Source organism: Balaenoptera ricei, chromosome 11 (genome assembly GCF_028023285.1).
Source record: "Balaenoptera ricei isolate mBalRic1 chromosome 11, mBalRic1.hap2, whole genome shotgun sequence".
NCBI lineage: Eukaryota > Metazoa > Chordata > Mammalia > Artiodactyla > Balaenopteridae > Balaenoptera > Balaenoptera ricei.
The window spans coordinates 1,458,849-1,474,469 of NC_082649.1; the positions used below are offsets into that span (position 1 = coordinate 1,458,849).

General features: G+C 49.7%; 1 protein-coding gene across 2 annotated transcripts in view; it reads right to left on the reverse strand.

Moving 5' to 3' along the window:
- GMDS (GDP-mannose 4,6-dehydratase) overlaps nucleotides 1-15,621 on the reverse strand; it is a 490,833-nt gene that overhangs the window by 54,082 nt on the left and 421,130 nt on the right. For both annotated transcript variants that reach the window (XM_059937772.1, XM_059937771.1), the window contains one exon: nucleotides 12,689-12,785. In XM_059937772.1, coding sequence (XP_059793755.1) covers nucleotides 12,689-12,785 — 97 coding nt within the window. The remainder of the gene's footprint in view (nucleotides 1-12,688; nucleotides 12,786-15,621) is intronic.

A 15,621-nucleotide genomic window follows, 5' to 3' on the forward strand; every position in this document is an offset into this window, starting at 1 on the left:
CAAGACAGGGAGAGACATCTGCGTGCACAGGCCTGACAAGCTGATCCGCATCACGGCTGAGACCACAGCAGATACATCACCAACCTGGGAGAGGCAATCCATCAAACTGATGGATCCAACCCCCGACACGGCGAGCTGATGCTCGAATCCCTCCTCTGCATCTATCTGTGGGGTTCCCTTGCGCAGTCATCAGACACTCAATGGCCACGCGCTCTGTACCCTGCACGGAATCAACGGGTCGTGGTCCCACAGACCTTCAGCCACCAGAGAACTGAGCATCCACCACAAGGCACCCAAAACGTACGACTGCGTAGACACGGCCCACGTTGACCCGGAGCTTCCCGAAGATGGGTCAGAAGACCAACGCTATCTGGGCACGGAATCTTGACTTTCAAACTTCCACTGTCAATTTAACTTTAATCGGTAAATGATCTTTTGAAGTTGCCAAGGTCAGTGTGTGGGTCCTATGAATCTCCTCCCTGGGGGGTGAGAGCTCTCCATGGTCTGTGGGGTAGGGAAAGCCGTCTCGCTTTTCCACAGCGCCCACTGAATTTGTGGGGGGCTTAGCTACAGATGCGTGAGGGGACGGCTACACATCATCAGTTTCTACAAAGTTCTAATCACTCAAAATGGGCATTTAGAAAATAAAACCCTATAAAGAATACTGGAGCCAAGCGAAAACTTGGGACCAGAGAGGAAAGGGCAGACTGGGCCGTTCAGTTTGACTTTCTCAGCGTGAAGACTGGGAAGGATCGATGCTTCCCTAAAATTACATAAAAAATTGTTGTATTCGAGCACTTTTCCCCTGGGGAGAATCAGCTTCCACGTGCTTCTCCACGAGGCTGAAACCAAAAGCGGGCATGGGGGACACAGCCTCTGAGTGCAGCCCCGGCACGCGGCTGTCCCGTCCCTGCAGGTCCGGAGCCCCCAGACCACTCGCAGCTGCTCTGAGATGAGCCCTCGCAGACCGGTAACTTCTGGGCAGCCTTCTGGAGACCACAGGGCACCCGGCCTGAGCCCTGCAGGCCAGGCGGCCCCCAGCCGCGCACGTCTGCCACTCCTACCTGGGCACAGACCTGACTGTTACGTGGTCTCCGGTCACTTCTCTAAGGACACACGGACACTCGCACACCACGACGGCGCTGACCTTTATCCCGGAAGGAGAGCATCGCTGGGAAGCACGTGGAGAAAACCATTCGGCCACTGTTTGCACTGAACCCGCCCCATACACAGCCTGCACATTTGGGGTATTCCTCGCCATTTTCACACATTCAGTCCACCTCACTTATCTCTGTGCGTTGGGTCTGTCTTCACCCGAGACTTCGGCCACCGACGCACCCTGGGTTCCACCCCTTAGGTGCCTTGGGAAAGTTGGAAAGTTCTTCGGTGGGACTCCGTGCAGTGTGCCGGCCGCACAGGACCAGCTGGGTGGAGGGGTGCTAACAGGGCTTCACAAACGCCATCCTGAGCGTCCAGGGTGACAGGATGTGCCAGCCGGCAGGCATCCGCTGGCGAGTCACCCACAGCAGGTGCCCTGCAAACCTGCGCCCGTCCCTCCCCCACCTGAGTGCCGGCGGACACCTGACACGTGTCCTCTGTTTTAACTTCCAGGGCCGGGACCGACTCTGATTCTCTCCGACACCCAGAAACGGACTCTAGGACCGAGACAGGCACCTCCAAGAGGGGAGAGGCTCGGGGCTCCCGGCGGACGCAGCGGGTGCTGACTAACGCAGGCAGGTGAATCCAGAGTCCGCTCTGAGGGGTTTCCTTTGATAACAATTGCAGCAGTTTACACTAATATGGTATCTTTGGTGAGATCTCAAGCTGGTTCACACACGCTAAGCTCCCTTCCCAGTACTTTTGTGTAGTTTAGCACGGTCATCCTTCATTCAGAAGATGGGGAAACGGATGCTGAGTCAGGGGAACGTGAAGATGAAGCCAAAGGCGCCACTTTCAAACGCCGCCTTCTATCTTAACCCCTATGTATCTGACCCCAGTGTTTCCCCTCGCTGTTTCCTTTTGATGAATAAACTAAAACCACTGCCAGTGGTTTACATGAACAATACCTGCAAAAACCACACCCTGACCTACTGTCTACGTGATGGTCAGGGCACAAAATGTCACACAGACAGAAGATGCAGGAGAAATAATGACATCGTCGACTCACGTTTAAAATAAATATACACTTTACTTTTGAGCCTGGGATACAGACCATAAAGTATAAGGGTATCAGAAATAAAGTCCAGCTGCCTGGAAAAATTATAAAGATGAGGAAGGAAGACAGAAAAGAGGTTGAATTACTTAAAAAAATAGAGCAACGTCATGAAAAATGCAGACAAGGAAAGGAGAGTATTTCTAGTAGGCAGTGGATGGTTTGGTTTGGATTTCAGCAGAGGCCGGGGACAGAACAACCTAAACGTTATTTAGCCAGGGTCGGGGAGGGCAGCCGAGGAGCGGGGCACCTGAGTCAGGAAGACTGACGTCAACCTAAGCGTGTGTGCAAAGGTGTTCCTGCTGACGAAAGCCGAAAGCCACGGCCGTGGGGTCTGTGTTTGCCCCAGAGCAATGAAGCTGTGAACACAAGACTATGTAGGATCCAGACTCGGATGTGAGGCAGCTGGACGGGAAGAAACGTGACCTCGGTGGACACTCCCACTGGACAGGCAAAGGCTTTGTTTCACGTTTAGCCAGACAAACCCGATGTCAGGAGGGAAGTGCCGGCCTTTTGGTAAATATGTTAAAGAAACCAACAGTTAGCCCCGTGGCCTTGGCCACCGCTGTCCTGATGGGACAAGCCGTCCTGGCTTCGCTGCAGTGGGGGCTGAGCTGCCCTCACGCCCTCGGGGCGGGGGTGTGGTCGCCCAGCACCACGCAGTGACCGGGCCAGGCTCTCGCCGCCCACCCCAGGGCTGTTTGTCCCTGTCCCCACCCCTGGCTGCTCGGCCTCCCTGAGTGCCGGGGGAGGAGACGATGCCAAGGGAGCGGCAGCCACCCGACCTGTAGGGCAGCTGCGAGGGGCTGGTTCACGAAGAGAGCATGTCATGTTCACCAACCCGAGGACAGACCACATCCACGGGCATGCAGGCCACGTCCACGGGCCCAGAACAGGCTCCGCGTCCACGGGCATGCAGGCCACGTCCACGGATGAGCCAGGCTGTGAGAACGGCTCCTCTCTCACCTCAGCAGGTGGCACTCGGCACAAGGACCTCAGAGGAAAATCATAACTGTTCTGACCCACATTCTCTCTCTTTTGTTTTTCCTATTGATCTGATCCACAAGCCGTTAGAATTCTGATTTCTTCACACTGTCACTGTAAGTTAACATTTTTAGCAAGAGAGCCATCCTCAATCAGGTCACTCCTCTTCATCTGGGAAATGTAACAGTAATAAAAACTGTATTTTGGATACCTGTTTTGGACAGCATATCCAAAGCCTACTTCAATACATTTGACTGAAAGTTTTACCAAAATAGGTGCACAAAGAGGAAGACACTGCAAGCCTAACCTTCCAAAACTAAAACTAAATCGAATATTTCTGTTCAACATCTTAACATGCCTTAGAGAAAACTCGACATATTCCCCCAAGTTCAACTGTGGTTTTAGAGGATCACAGTTGCCCCATTTCCTCTGCTGACCTATTTTCCAAAAATAATAGAAACAATCTGAATTTAAAATGTACCGTGCCTTTCTAATATCACTCTGCATAGAATTAATTTCATTCTCAACAAAAATCCCTGAAAGATAGGGAGACATTTCATTATAAAGTCGAAGAATATGTAAAAAAATGAATAAAAGCGTATTTAGATTGATCTTCTTGGAACGACTGTTAAGGACCCATGTTTATGAGATTAACAAATCCCTGTCTTAGGAGAGAAGGGTCCTCCCTGTTCCCGACATTGCCCGTGAATCACAACAGCTGCGAACTGTTTAAGAGTCAGTCTCCACCAAGAACCTTGTTTAACTAACTTAACGGAACTGGTTAAGGGGACGCCTCAGAGTGTGACTGGTCAGTGGTCAGAAGACACCTGTCAAAGGACAGGTGGGTGATCTCAGAGGCAGAGGGACTCTGTAGGGCTTAAGGATGACTCCTGGATGGTTGTGAGACTCACAACAGCAAGAGCAGGAAGGAAGGAAAAGAGGTCAAAATGCAGGAAGAAGAAGAGGGTGAGAAGAGAGGGGAGGAGGGCCGAGCGCTGCCCAGACAGCGGAGGGTGCACCGCGGGGGAGCCTGGAAGGGACCCCGGCGCCAGCATCCCCACGGGGCCGGCGTCTCCACGGGAGACCTCGTGGTCCCTGCACCACGTCTCCGCAGTGCCACTGCTTCATCCCCAACCCGGAACGCTCTCTGGGTCTCTTTTTAAGCCACAAATCTCCCCCAGATCCTACTGTTCTCGTGCCCTCACCTGGCGCTCCCTCAGACGTATGTGTGGTTGGACCTTGTCTGCGGTGGCCCAGGTGCACGTTCCCTGTGTCTTTTGAGGGTGTGTCTGAAACTTTAAACTGACAGTTAACTAGAATCATCCAACTCTTCCTCCTCCTCAAGGTGATTAATAATGTGTTTTCCACACAGCAGGAGACACTGTGGTCCAGCAACTGGTCAAAGTGATTAATTCAGTATTTTCTCCCAGTAGAGCCCTCTCCAGAAGGAGCCCAGCTCTGTCAATGCCTTGATTTTAGTCCCGTGAAACTCAGTTCAGCTTCTGACCTCTGTTACCGTAAGATAATGCGTTTGTGCAGTTTTCAGCTGCTCTGTGATCGTTTGTTGCAGCAGCAATAGGAAACCAACATAGATTTTCGGCTGTAAAAGTGATGTCCAGCTGCCTCTGAGAAGCAAGCACAGAGACGGGTTTTCGCGGGAAGATTTCTGCGGGAGGAAGAGGATGAGGGGGCAGGGAAGTGACAGATGGCGGCTGGTCTCTAGCCCGTCAGTGATACTGAAGTTCCTGGGGTCGCCCTGGAACGTGCTGGATCCCGGGGCCTGGAACAGCCTCTGGGAACAGACTTTCGCAGAATCTGAGGGGAAAACCACCTCCTCACCTTTCACCAGGACCGTCGGCTCCACCATAGGATCAAGAAGCAGAGGTGGCCGCACTAAGCAGCAAATGGCCTTTTCTGCCCGAAGATTTCGGGGCCAAAACTAAAGACATGTTGAAAAACACGAAAACATCAGGAGCTGAAGAGCTCGAGGAAGGCTTTCAGATGTCTTCTGATAACTAATGGCTTCACAGGCCTGTACGATGCTGCTGACGGCGATAATTACAATGATGACAGTAAAGAAAGCACCTTACACTCAGACGAGCCTTCCACCCTTACGAACCAAGATGCTTCGCCTCCCGCCTTCCAGGGCACGTCATTTTGGAACTAGGTCTCTGCTTATCCCTGAAACGCAGTTTGCCTGAGCTGAGGCAGGAATCGCCTTCCAGTTCATGTCAACTCTCTGGCATCAGCCCTTTAAGCCCCTGAGGAACCTCGAAGGCAGGCGCTCGCGATGGAGGGTGGGGAACAAGTTGGTCTGGCCCCGCGGCTCTCGGACACGAATGCTTAATATATGAATTCTTAACCAATCTCCTCAGACCGAGTTTCTGAGACTGACCTCCTGCATCCAAAGCTGCCTGGCCGGGGACCAGCTCCGGCTCACGACCCCCCGCCCCAAATGCCCCTCTCAGGGCCTCAACTCGCCTCACGGACACGTAGCCCCAAACCCGACTGCCTTCCTCTACACCAGGCCACCGGCGCCCCGAGGCCCTGAGGCCCCTGCCCCGCGAAGGGAGTCCTGTCCCCGGGTCCCCGACGGGGAGACGGCACCCCAGTTCCCACCACCTGCGCGTCACCACCCGATCTGGTCCCTGACCCTGTGCCCTCCATCTCTGCAGCGTCATGGCGCCTGTCACTGTTCTTCTGGCCGCCACCGCCTGGTCCAGTGAGCGCCCCACTGCTCCTGCCCTGGCCCGGCCTGCAGCTGCCGAGCCGACCCTCCCCTGGGGGAGACTCGCTGCCGGCTGAGGGCCTTCCCTCACCCACCTGCTACAAGGACTCACTTCCACAGCAGGAATTCAATAAACACTCCTGCTGAATTAAATCTCTAAGGCCTCAACCCTATAGGGATACTCTATATGTGCTGATATACCTTCCGAGAAGCTGAAGGTAAATAAGAATTCTATTTTAAATGTATGTGATGAATGCACTAAAGGATTCCTGCAACGAATCCTAAAAACTGCAGAATCTCTTAGTACCTGGGCACTGGCCCGTCTCTTAGTTTAGGGCTGCACTACAAAAGGCACAAAGCGGACCTGGCTGTTAGGTACAGCGCCTGCTTGGAACAGCGGCTGAGCGGAGCCGGGCGTTCGGCAGCGGGCCGGGCACATCAGGCGTGACTGTGCGGGAGGTCCAGCCGGGCTGCCGAGCTCGGAAGCAAGAGCGTCAGCCGTGGGGGCAGCTCGGAGCCCTCCGGCCGCGGCAGCCAAGTGAGCGCTCAACCGTGCCAGCAGATGTGCCGGTGAGTGAAGAGACCAGCCTGCCCTGAGCCAGGGGTGTGGAAGCGAAGCCACAGGAGGCCTCGAGGGAAGAGACAGGCCGCTGCAGACAGACAGGGACGGAGCTCTGGGGGGCCCAGAGTAGCTAGTGTCCACAAGTGAACACTGTGCTACGAAAGACAATCAAACTTGCTAAGGAATTATGAGCCTTGTCGGACGCATAGAGCAGAACAGGTGGAAGAAGGAAACACAGATAGTGTTATCTATGAAATCTCCATGAAAAGCCTTCTGAATTACAGTTATTTCAGAAGATAATTATGGCTTGATAGAACGGGAACAGCACTGCTGATTTAAGAAACAAACAGCAAATAGGGATTCCTAAAATTCTGGAATACAGATGTCAGCGGCCGGAGATGAGAGGGAAGAGAGAGTGGCTGGTCGCATCTCCGGGAGGAATTCTCTCCTGTGAGTGACCAGAGCCCCTGCAGGTAGCGGCTGAGCTCGGGGACAGATTGCTCTTCCTAAAGAAAGGAGCTGCAGAGGCTACAACACATTTCCAAGATGTTGGAATTTATGTTGTAGATGTCAAGAGGTCATTACTATGATTACAAATGAGGATAGTCATTACCTGCTCAGCTTTTTTGGAACAAAGGTACAGATTTTATAGGAATTCCCTATTGGTACAAGGAATGAAAGCATCTACATTAAGGCTACCGGGGAGATTTTTGGATGCAAACAAAAAAAATTTTTTTTTAATATAAGGGAAGGTATATAGTTATGTATGTTCACCGAGGTATTTAAGTCTTTAACGGCATCATTCTAATCTGGATCTAATCATAAACCCTTCAAGGAAAAACAGGAGGAAGTCGGGGGCATTACGGTCGGGACACAATTATTATTTCATTAGACGTAAACGCTCTTGAGGGGACAGGAGCCGAGGGAAGAGCCCAGGCTTTAGGAGGAATGTCACCCACCCTGGGGGTTCCGTACGGGGTCTTGTGAAGCACGGAGGCCGCACTGTGGAACAGCTGAGACTCAACTGGAGAGACTGAAACTACAGCTCTCTCGGTTAAGTTCAAGGAAGGAAAAGGGCAGGAAAGGCCAGCGCGATTAAGGAGGGATAGAAAGATTAGTACGAGGAGCCGAAGAGGGAGGCTTACAATACATAAACAGTGATTTCGAGATATAAACTATTTATAAAATACAAGCAGTGAGAAGTTCAGAGAATAATTACAAAAGAGGAAGCATTGTGACAGCATTCCACGCCGTTGTGCTCGGGCAGTTATAAAAGCAGAGAACGCTGGGCCTGCAAGTTGACGCTTACAGAATAAGGAGCCCGGCCTCTCCTCTTCCAGGTCCCGGAGCAGAGAGAGGGGCTCGCCCTTCACTGCTGTGTCTGCACCCCCTCCGCCTGGGCCCCACCATCCAGACGAGGAACAAAGGAAAGCAGGGGCGTAGGGGTGGGATTAGAGCCCTGGAGGTCAGAAGGATCCGGACCGGGAGAGATGGGCGCTTCTGGCAGAGCTGGAGGAGACGGATCCGCGGGGAAGGGAGGGTCCAGTTTCCTGCTAAGGGCAGGGACGTGTGCGAGGGGGTGAGAACAGCTACGGGGGAAGAAGGGACCGTTTCAAGACCCCCAGTGTCCAGGGATGGCGCTGGGCGAAGCTCTAACTGGTATTTATACAAGTCCTCTGCTGACAGATCAGATTCCTGAGGTCTGGAAAGTGTTACCCAGCATTATTCTAAACAGGGCTATGAGATAGAACAAGCAATTATGGGCCATTTAACTTAACATCATTTACAGAAAAATATTAGGAAAAGTTTGCAGAGGGGACAACTCAACGAGCATATGGTAATTTGATTAGAAACAGGCCACATGTTTTTACTGAAGGAAGGTGTTGCTTTAACTAGCCTGTTGGCCTTCTTTGAAGTTACTGCTTTCCCAGCTCTAGATTTTAACTCAGGAATTTTTTCTAATATCTATAAAGAATGCGAATAAACATTAAGTATCTAAGCAAAGAAAGCAAAAACCAATCACAGCAGAGGACATTAGAAATACAATGGCAAGAAAATCGAATGTTAAAGACAAATAATACAGCAAGGAAAAACTTAGCTCCATCACCCAGTAGAGTTTAAATCAAGACATTTTTTCATGGAAAATAGGTGATTTCAATTTCGGTCTGTTAATGTGTTTCCCATGCCACTTCCTAAAATGCTCTGCAGAAAAAAGGCAATTTTTTTGTTTGTTTCACTGAAAAAAAAAAAAAAATCTTAGCTTTTTTTTTTTTTTTTAAGTGAACTGAACATTTGGCGTCATTAAATTTGGTACATTAGGATGAATACTTCCTAATCCAACCTTTGTGAATTTTCCAAGTTAAAAATTCTCAAACAAAAAAGAAGACATCTTCGTTATTTTAAATTAAGTAATAGGTCAATGTTAATTTTCTCCTATTTACTTGACAATTCCATACCACTGAATAGCTACTGAATCTTCAGAAAGAGGGTCAGAAAGGATAAAAATCAAGATAAAACAAGAATAAAAAAATCAGAGTACCTATTAGTGTTTGCTAGAAGCCCTGATTATACCATGTTATTGACTTTTTAGTGGTTAATACATACACTTCACCAGTGATGTCCTTCTACTTTTCAAAAGGCACTCGACTTGAGTAACTGACCTATTCCTCTCCACACTCTCCACGAGGGCCGCATGTGTCTGTCTCGTCCACGCTGAATTCTTAGGGTCTAACACAGGATTTGGTAAACATTTGCTGAATGAATGAATAACTAACAATAACAGCATCAATACTGGTATTTTACCACGTGCCAGACACTGCTCTAATGAGCGCTTTGTGTAAGTGACTCTCTTAATTCTCCAGCAATTCTTTGAAAGAAGTTTGACTATTAATCCCATCTTTAAAGACAGCCAAACAGAGGCACTGAGAAGTAACACGCCTGAGATCACACATCTGGTAACTCAGGCCGTCTGGCCTTAAGCCCAACCCCGCTTCTTCCCTGCACACAAATGCACGATGCCAGGGCTCTGCGTACATGTACAGGCAGAGAAAACGCCAGAGGGGACAGAGGTACAGGACCCAAGTATTCGTGTTGCCATCACCAATGCTGGGATTCAGGGGCAGTGGGAAATGTAAAGTCCAATTTCCAGGATGAAGCCCCCCACAGCAGTAAAACTCCTAGACATTCAAGGGAAGCCCAGAGGTGTCCAGAGAGGGAACTAGAACATGGGACTCCGCTCAGCTCAACCGCACGCCAGAGTCCTAGGCTCAGAACAACAACTTTCAGGACTTTCCACTCTGGAGCAGAAGCAGGACCAAAGATTTTGTGGCGACAAAATCAACGAGGGAAAGGCTTTCGGCTGGGAGGTCTGCTCTGTACAGAATCACTGGCGGCCTCTTTGGGGTCAGCGCTGGCCTGTGCTGCGTAAACAGCCTGCCTTGGTCTGAATCTCATTCAGAAAACAATGTAAATCTTTATCTCCCTTTAGTCTTGCTTTAGAATACCGGTGTTCTATGACCTGCTTTTTCTCCCCAAATTTTCTTTACGGCATTTTTTTTCTTTCCATCATTCTGGACCCACTGGACTCTAAGAAGATCTAGTTTATGTGTTTGTCTCTGGGGTGTCCTAGGTGCTGAAGACACAGGATGAGAGCTGATCAGGAGAACAAGCTTTTCTAGAAAGCGAGGAAGGATGAGAAGGAGGCTGTGGTACTTGGAAGATGGACTTGACCACAGAAAAGGGAAGGACACAGCTGGACACGGAGAATTACACGTCTCCCCACATCGAGTGCTTCTCAGACCTCATGCCAGCGACCCCCTGGGTGTGTTGTTTACGGCACAGACCCAAGTGCAAGCTCGCGGGCGGGCTCCAGGTCTCATCCCCTTTCACCTGGAGGAACACCATCACCCCCGAGGCAACTCCAGGTAAGGCTGTCAAGCCGATCCAAGTTCTGGGAAAACTGCTGTTCTGAGGAATGAGGTGAAAAGTTTAGGCTCACCACACAAGAAGGCTTGCCCGACAGAGCCCTGTGCTGAGTGGAGTGGACAAAATTACCGCAGGCTTCAAAATCCAAGACCAGAGGCAGTAAAGGGGATCCGGGTGGTGGGGAGAGCTCGATGGGTGAGAGAAGAGCCTAGGAAAGAGGAGGGCACCCTCACGTTCAAACACCTTTTGTGCAAACAGAGTTGCAGAAGAGGTACGACAGGGACACTGGCCAGAACAAAAGGACGGAGCCTCGCCAGGAAAGAGGGTCCACAGGGACTTCAAGAACCGTCTCGTGAGCCCAAGGGTCCTTATCAACCCCACACGGTGCCCAAGGATGGCTGACAGACAAGCTGCTCTTAACGACCTCCTAGCTTTGGAAACGAGAAGGGCCACGGTGAAGTTGTTACAGGGGTTGACGGTTGGCTCCGTCCGTTTTCCACTCTGAGATGACAGTTTTCATTTGCGAGCACAGAAAAAAAGCTGCCTGTTTATGTCCCAGGAAAACGAGAGCCCGTGGCCCATCTGTGGGCCCGGAGGGAGGCTCCACAGCCGGGTCTCCTTGCTGTGTCAGCAGGAGCGTGCTGGTGTCCCCTCCCTGGGACCAGCACATCCTCTGCTGGCCACACCCACCCCCATCAGCACCATTGTTCACTGTGTGTCAAAGACCGGCCCCGCCCGGGCCAGGACAATGCAGCCTCCACAGCCCCAGTCGCCAAGCACTGCTGATTTCCTTTCCTTTTTATTCGCTCCTGTGAGTAAGAGCGCATGAAATGAAGTGTTTTCTTTTGTTTGAAACAAGACAGTTTGAAGGGTGATTACCGGTGACAGGTTCACTTTCGATCTTTCTTCACCGTGGCTTTTCTGATCTCAGAAAGTTGTACAACAGATAGGAATTCGGTTCAAACACAGGTAAAACAGGTTCCAGGATTCTATTTTCAGGGTTAATATACATTTCGTTCGGGAACCACCACCACGTTTGAACATTTCTCTCTGAAGCTGCTGCTTTCTATCACCTTTAGGTACCTTTAAAACGTTGAGTTTTGTCTCCACAGTGAACGTGGCCCACATTTAAGTGACAACACCAAGCTACAAGTTCTTATAAATCTAGGAAAGGAGCACGTTATGCTCAAACAACCTGTAGGTCATTTCTTTATACAGGAACTTCTTTTCATTTTTTTGTATTTTAAGATTTAGTATTTGATTAAGTATTATTACAGATTGGGACGGTAAGAAACATTAGTAATTAGTGGCTAGTCGTGTTTTTAAAAATACTAAAGTAAATATCAGGTGGAGAAAGGAGCATCGATGAAATTGAAAGGCAAACGGCAAACTGCGGGGTGAGGGGCAGGGGTCAGAGAAATGCCTATGTCAACAAGGGGGATTCTTTCACCCCTCAAATTAATAGATAATGCGTGTTCAGTCATTCAATAAAAGTCTGAATATATACAGGAACTTCTGTATTTAGAAATTTATGTGTTTATCCACCCATCCACCAACAATCATTAAGCACTGAGTTTATCATCTAAGATAGTAAAAAAGGTCCTTCTCCTCAAAGAGTTCGGAGAAACTCTTTGGAGAAAAACACGTAAACAGATGAGTATAGTAAATTATAATAAGTGTTATAATATAGTTCTGTATAGCATATAATGTATCAACAGATACAAAGGAAAAAGTAGAAAGTTCAGTGGTGGTAGTATGTCGGCCAGAAAAGGATTCACAACCAGGACAGTACTTGAGCTGAGGCTTAAAAAGTGTGCAGGGCTTAACACCGCTCAGGTTTTTGCGTGTGTATGTGAGTGCATGTGTGTGCATGTGTGAGTGCGTGTGTGTGTGTGTGTGTGTACGTGAGCGTGTGCACCGGGATCTCCAGACCCTGCGGGTCATGGGGGGCCTTGGAAGGCAGACGTCCTGCAGGTACCGGGGCTCAGCCATCAATCAGGCCACTACCTTGATGGGATCTGCCTTTGATGTGAGCCTCCATTTCTGAAACCAGCTCTTTCCCTGGGTGTGTGTTACCCTGTTTTCCTTTATACAGCAATGCATTTTGTGGCGAGAATAACACCCCAAATTCAATTCCCCGGGCTCTGGTTTGGGGAACGCGCACTGAGGGACGACAGAGAGCCCGGGGCAGAGCTGGGAAGCCTGGCTGCAATGTCCAGTTAGTGTTTTCCCCGCCGGCGGCCGGGGGTGGCCCTGCCGCCAGGGCCGAGGCTCTTACCACTTCCGTTGGCCGGTAGTACTTGAGATCCACGGTCACGTGAACTTTGCCGGTCTCCTTGCACCTGCCCACCTCGTTTTCATTCTCTCCTTCCCACCTGGAAAGGAGACAAAGAGCTGATCAGTCCCAGCCTGCCTGGGAGCATCGGGCCAGGCTGCCGGGCAGCGCGGCTCCTCCCTGCAGGAGCCAGAAGCTCATTAACTCAGGAAACACCGGCCGGTGCTTACCCGTGTTATGAGGGCAACAGCGGTTCTGAAGCCTTTCCAGATCTATGTCAAAAGGGCAGGCCTTTTCCTTCCCCTTTAAGGAAAAAATCATGGTATGTTCAGAAGTGAGACCTCAGAAATGAACAGATTAGCCAGAATAAGGAATTGGGCAACTTTCAGGGATCTCAAAGATTCTGCACCTCTTTAGACTACTCCTGATAAAGTCAATTATTATGAATTAATCTCTCCTGTCTCTCCCTTCCTTATTTTTTTTTTTTATTTTTGTAGTTTTAGGAGTATTTATGGTAAATTGAATGCATTCCATTTTAGAATAAGTTTCATACCCTAATTAACCATTCATTTCATCCCCGTATTCCATACAAGTGCCCTTGCTGTACCCAGGCAGCAGTTGGTCCCATTGATAAACCCCAAATGATTAAACCTCCAAAAAGTGCATAATGAATCGGTTGATTTCCTGCTAAGAGATGGTCTTTCAGCATCTCTTCTTTCTCTGATTCAGCTACGATGCTATTTGGACAAGTCTTCTTCCTTAAACATCCACAGTCGACAACAGTTCAGGATCCCAATAGCAGCCCCCTCTTCTCATAAGCTGAGGGGCAAGTTCACAAGTTTCAAGGCCAGCTTCTTGCTGGAGTTCCATTTTATGTTCTCACTTTTACAGAAATGAAGCCACTGGCTTAAAGCTGACCTCTGGATTTCTACAAACTAATATCCAAACAACAAAAAATACTATATAATTTGAATTATTTCTACAAATGGAACTTTTCGGCAAAGAAAGAAAAGAAGTTACCAAGTAATGTCTGACTTCAATGCTTATCCTCAGGCCTAGTTTGCTTTACCAGCTGGTGAGGAATCCTGTGACAGGACAATTCTGTCACAGTGGAGATCAAAGGAAAGAATAGAGCATTAAGTTGGTTACTTGACTGTGTGAATTACAGGTGCCATTGAAGATGGACATTAAATGTTGATCGTGGTTGTATTTTGGACATAGGTTGGGTATCAGAGACTTAAACTGGTCTCACAAGCTTTATTTCTGATCAACCCCTCAAATGTTCTATCCTCAATTCACTTTTTGATAGCATAAGGATAATATTTCATTGTTGGAGGAGTAATCCGTTTATGAGCACGCTGGATTTGCCAACGTAATAAAGGCAAATATGAAAAACATCCCACAACACAGAGAGAATTACAGCATAATATGTTGAACAACAACAAAAAATGTACAACTGGCATTTTCCATGACTTTTATATTAATGACTCAAAAAAGGGTGTTTGGTAATTTACTTATTTGGTTTAATTTCTTACCCTTGCCTAGACTTATTTGGCAGGATCAGAGCTAAGTTTTTGGAGCATTCACCTGGATATGGTGGGTGGATGTTTTAGAGTATGCCGACTAAAAGTGCTGTAAAACGGGAAAGGCTGAGGGGCTGGTGAGCCCTGTCATCTCTGATGGATGAAGACCAAACCTTGGCCAATATCCACAGTAAGGGAGAATATTTGGTAAAGTCATGATTTTTAAAAATTGCCTATCTAATTCTAAAGTTGGTTGTTTTAGTGGAACCTCTCTCTGGTGACGCTTTCATCAACAGTAAAGGATATCTGTTTCTCAGGAGCGCGTTTTAGTTTTATTTTTGTTCACATTTCACGCTCGCGAAGAGAAACAAGCTCCGCACACGCCTTCCTGATGGCATCTGCACGGAGCCAGAGGGTCCAGAAGCACGTTTTGCTGTTTCTTCCAGCTGCGGCTCGGCATGTAATCTGCGATGGGTCAGGCTGACGTGGGGACACGGACACACGTGACACCGCCCGTCGTGGTGGTGAGTCTGAACGGAGGCCACAAGCTGGAGGAATGGTGATTCAGACCCACGTATTTACAATGAATCTTTCTGAAACCACACACGTAGCCACATACATATATAAGTCGACGAGGCCTCGGGAAAGGCGTCCCCTGACCTGGGTCACGTGTGGCACAGGGAACGTGGCAAAGCTGGTCACGTCTCCAGACCAGGGGCTGGCGGACTGTTTCTGTAAAGCGCCAGACACTGACGAGCTCAGCTTTGCCATCACGCGAGGCTCTGCTAAGTATTCTTCCTCATTCGCTGCCTCCTCCTTCTCTTCCTCATTGTCATCTTTTTAAAAAAATTTTTAACTACCCTTTAAAACAGTAAAAACATCCTTAGAGGACAGTAAAAAACAAACCTTGGCTGGGGTCTGGCCTGCAGACCGCAGTTGCCCCCCTGCTTTAGGCGATGAGTTACTGACACATCCTCACCCTTGACCCCAGGAAAGCATCCGGTTCCGGTCCACACCAGCAGGCTGACGGCCGGCTCGGCGGGACCTTCCCCGGCTGCTGTGGACTCTCTTGGGCTGCCCTGCAGCCTTGGGCCAACACTGGCACCTGTAACAGCAGCTGAAGCGGGAGGAGACGGGCCAGAGCCTGCACTAGAAGTGAGCTGACGCCGTGCAGGCACCTGCAGGCCGCTCTGCCTCTGCCCGATGCTGCCAGGCGGCCTGCAGGCGCGGCCACGGCCACGGCCGTCTCTCAGGGCACGGCGCTGCCCTGCGATGACTATGGCTGCGCTGAACAGCCAACTGTCCCCAAGGGAAGGGCTCAGAGCAGGACAGCGGCGGCAGAAACCGCTTTCTAATTTGCACTAGGTCTGCAAGAGGGCAATAAGCAAGAGTGTCGGCCAAGGGCCGGAAAGC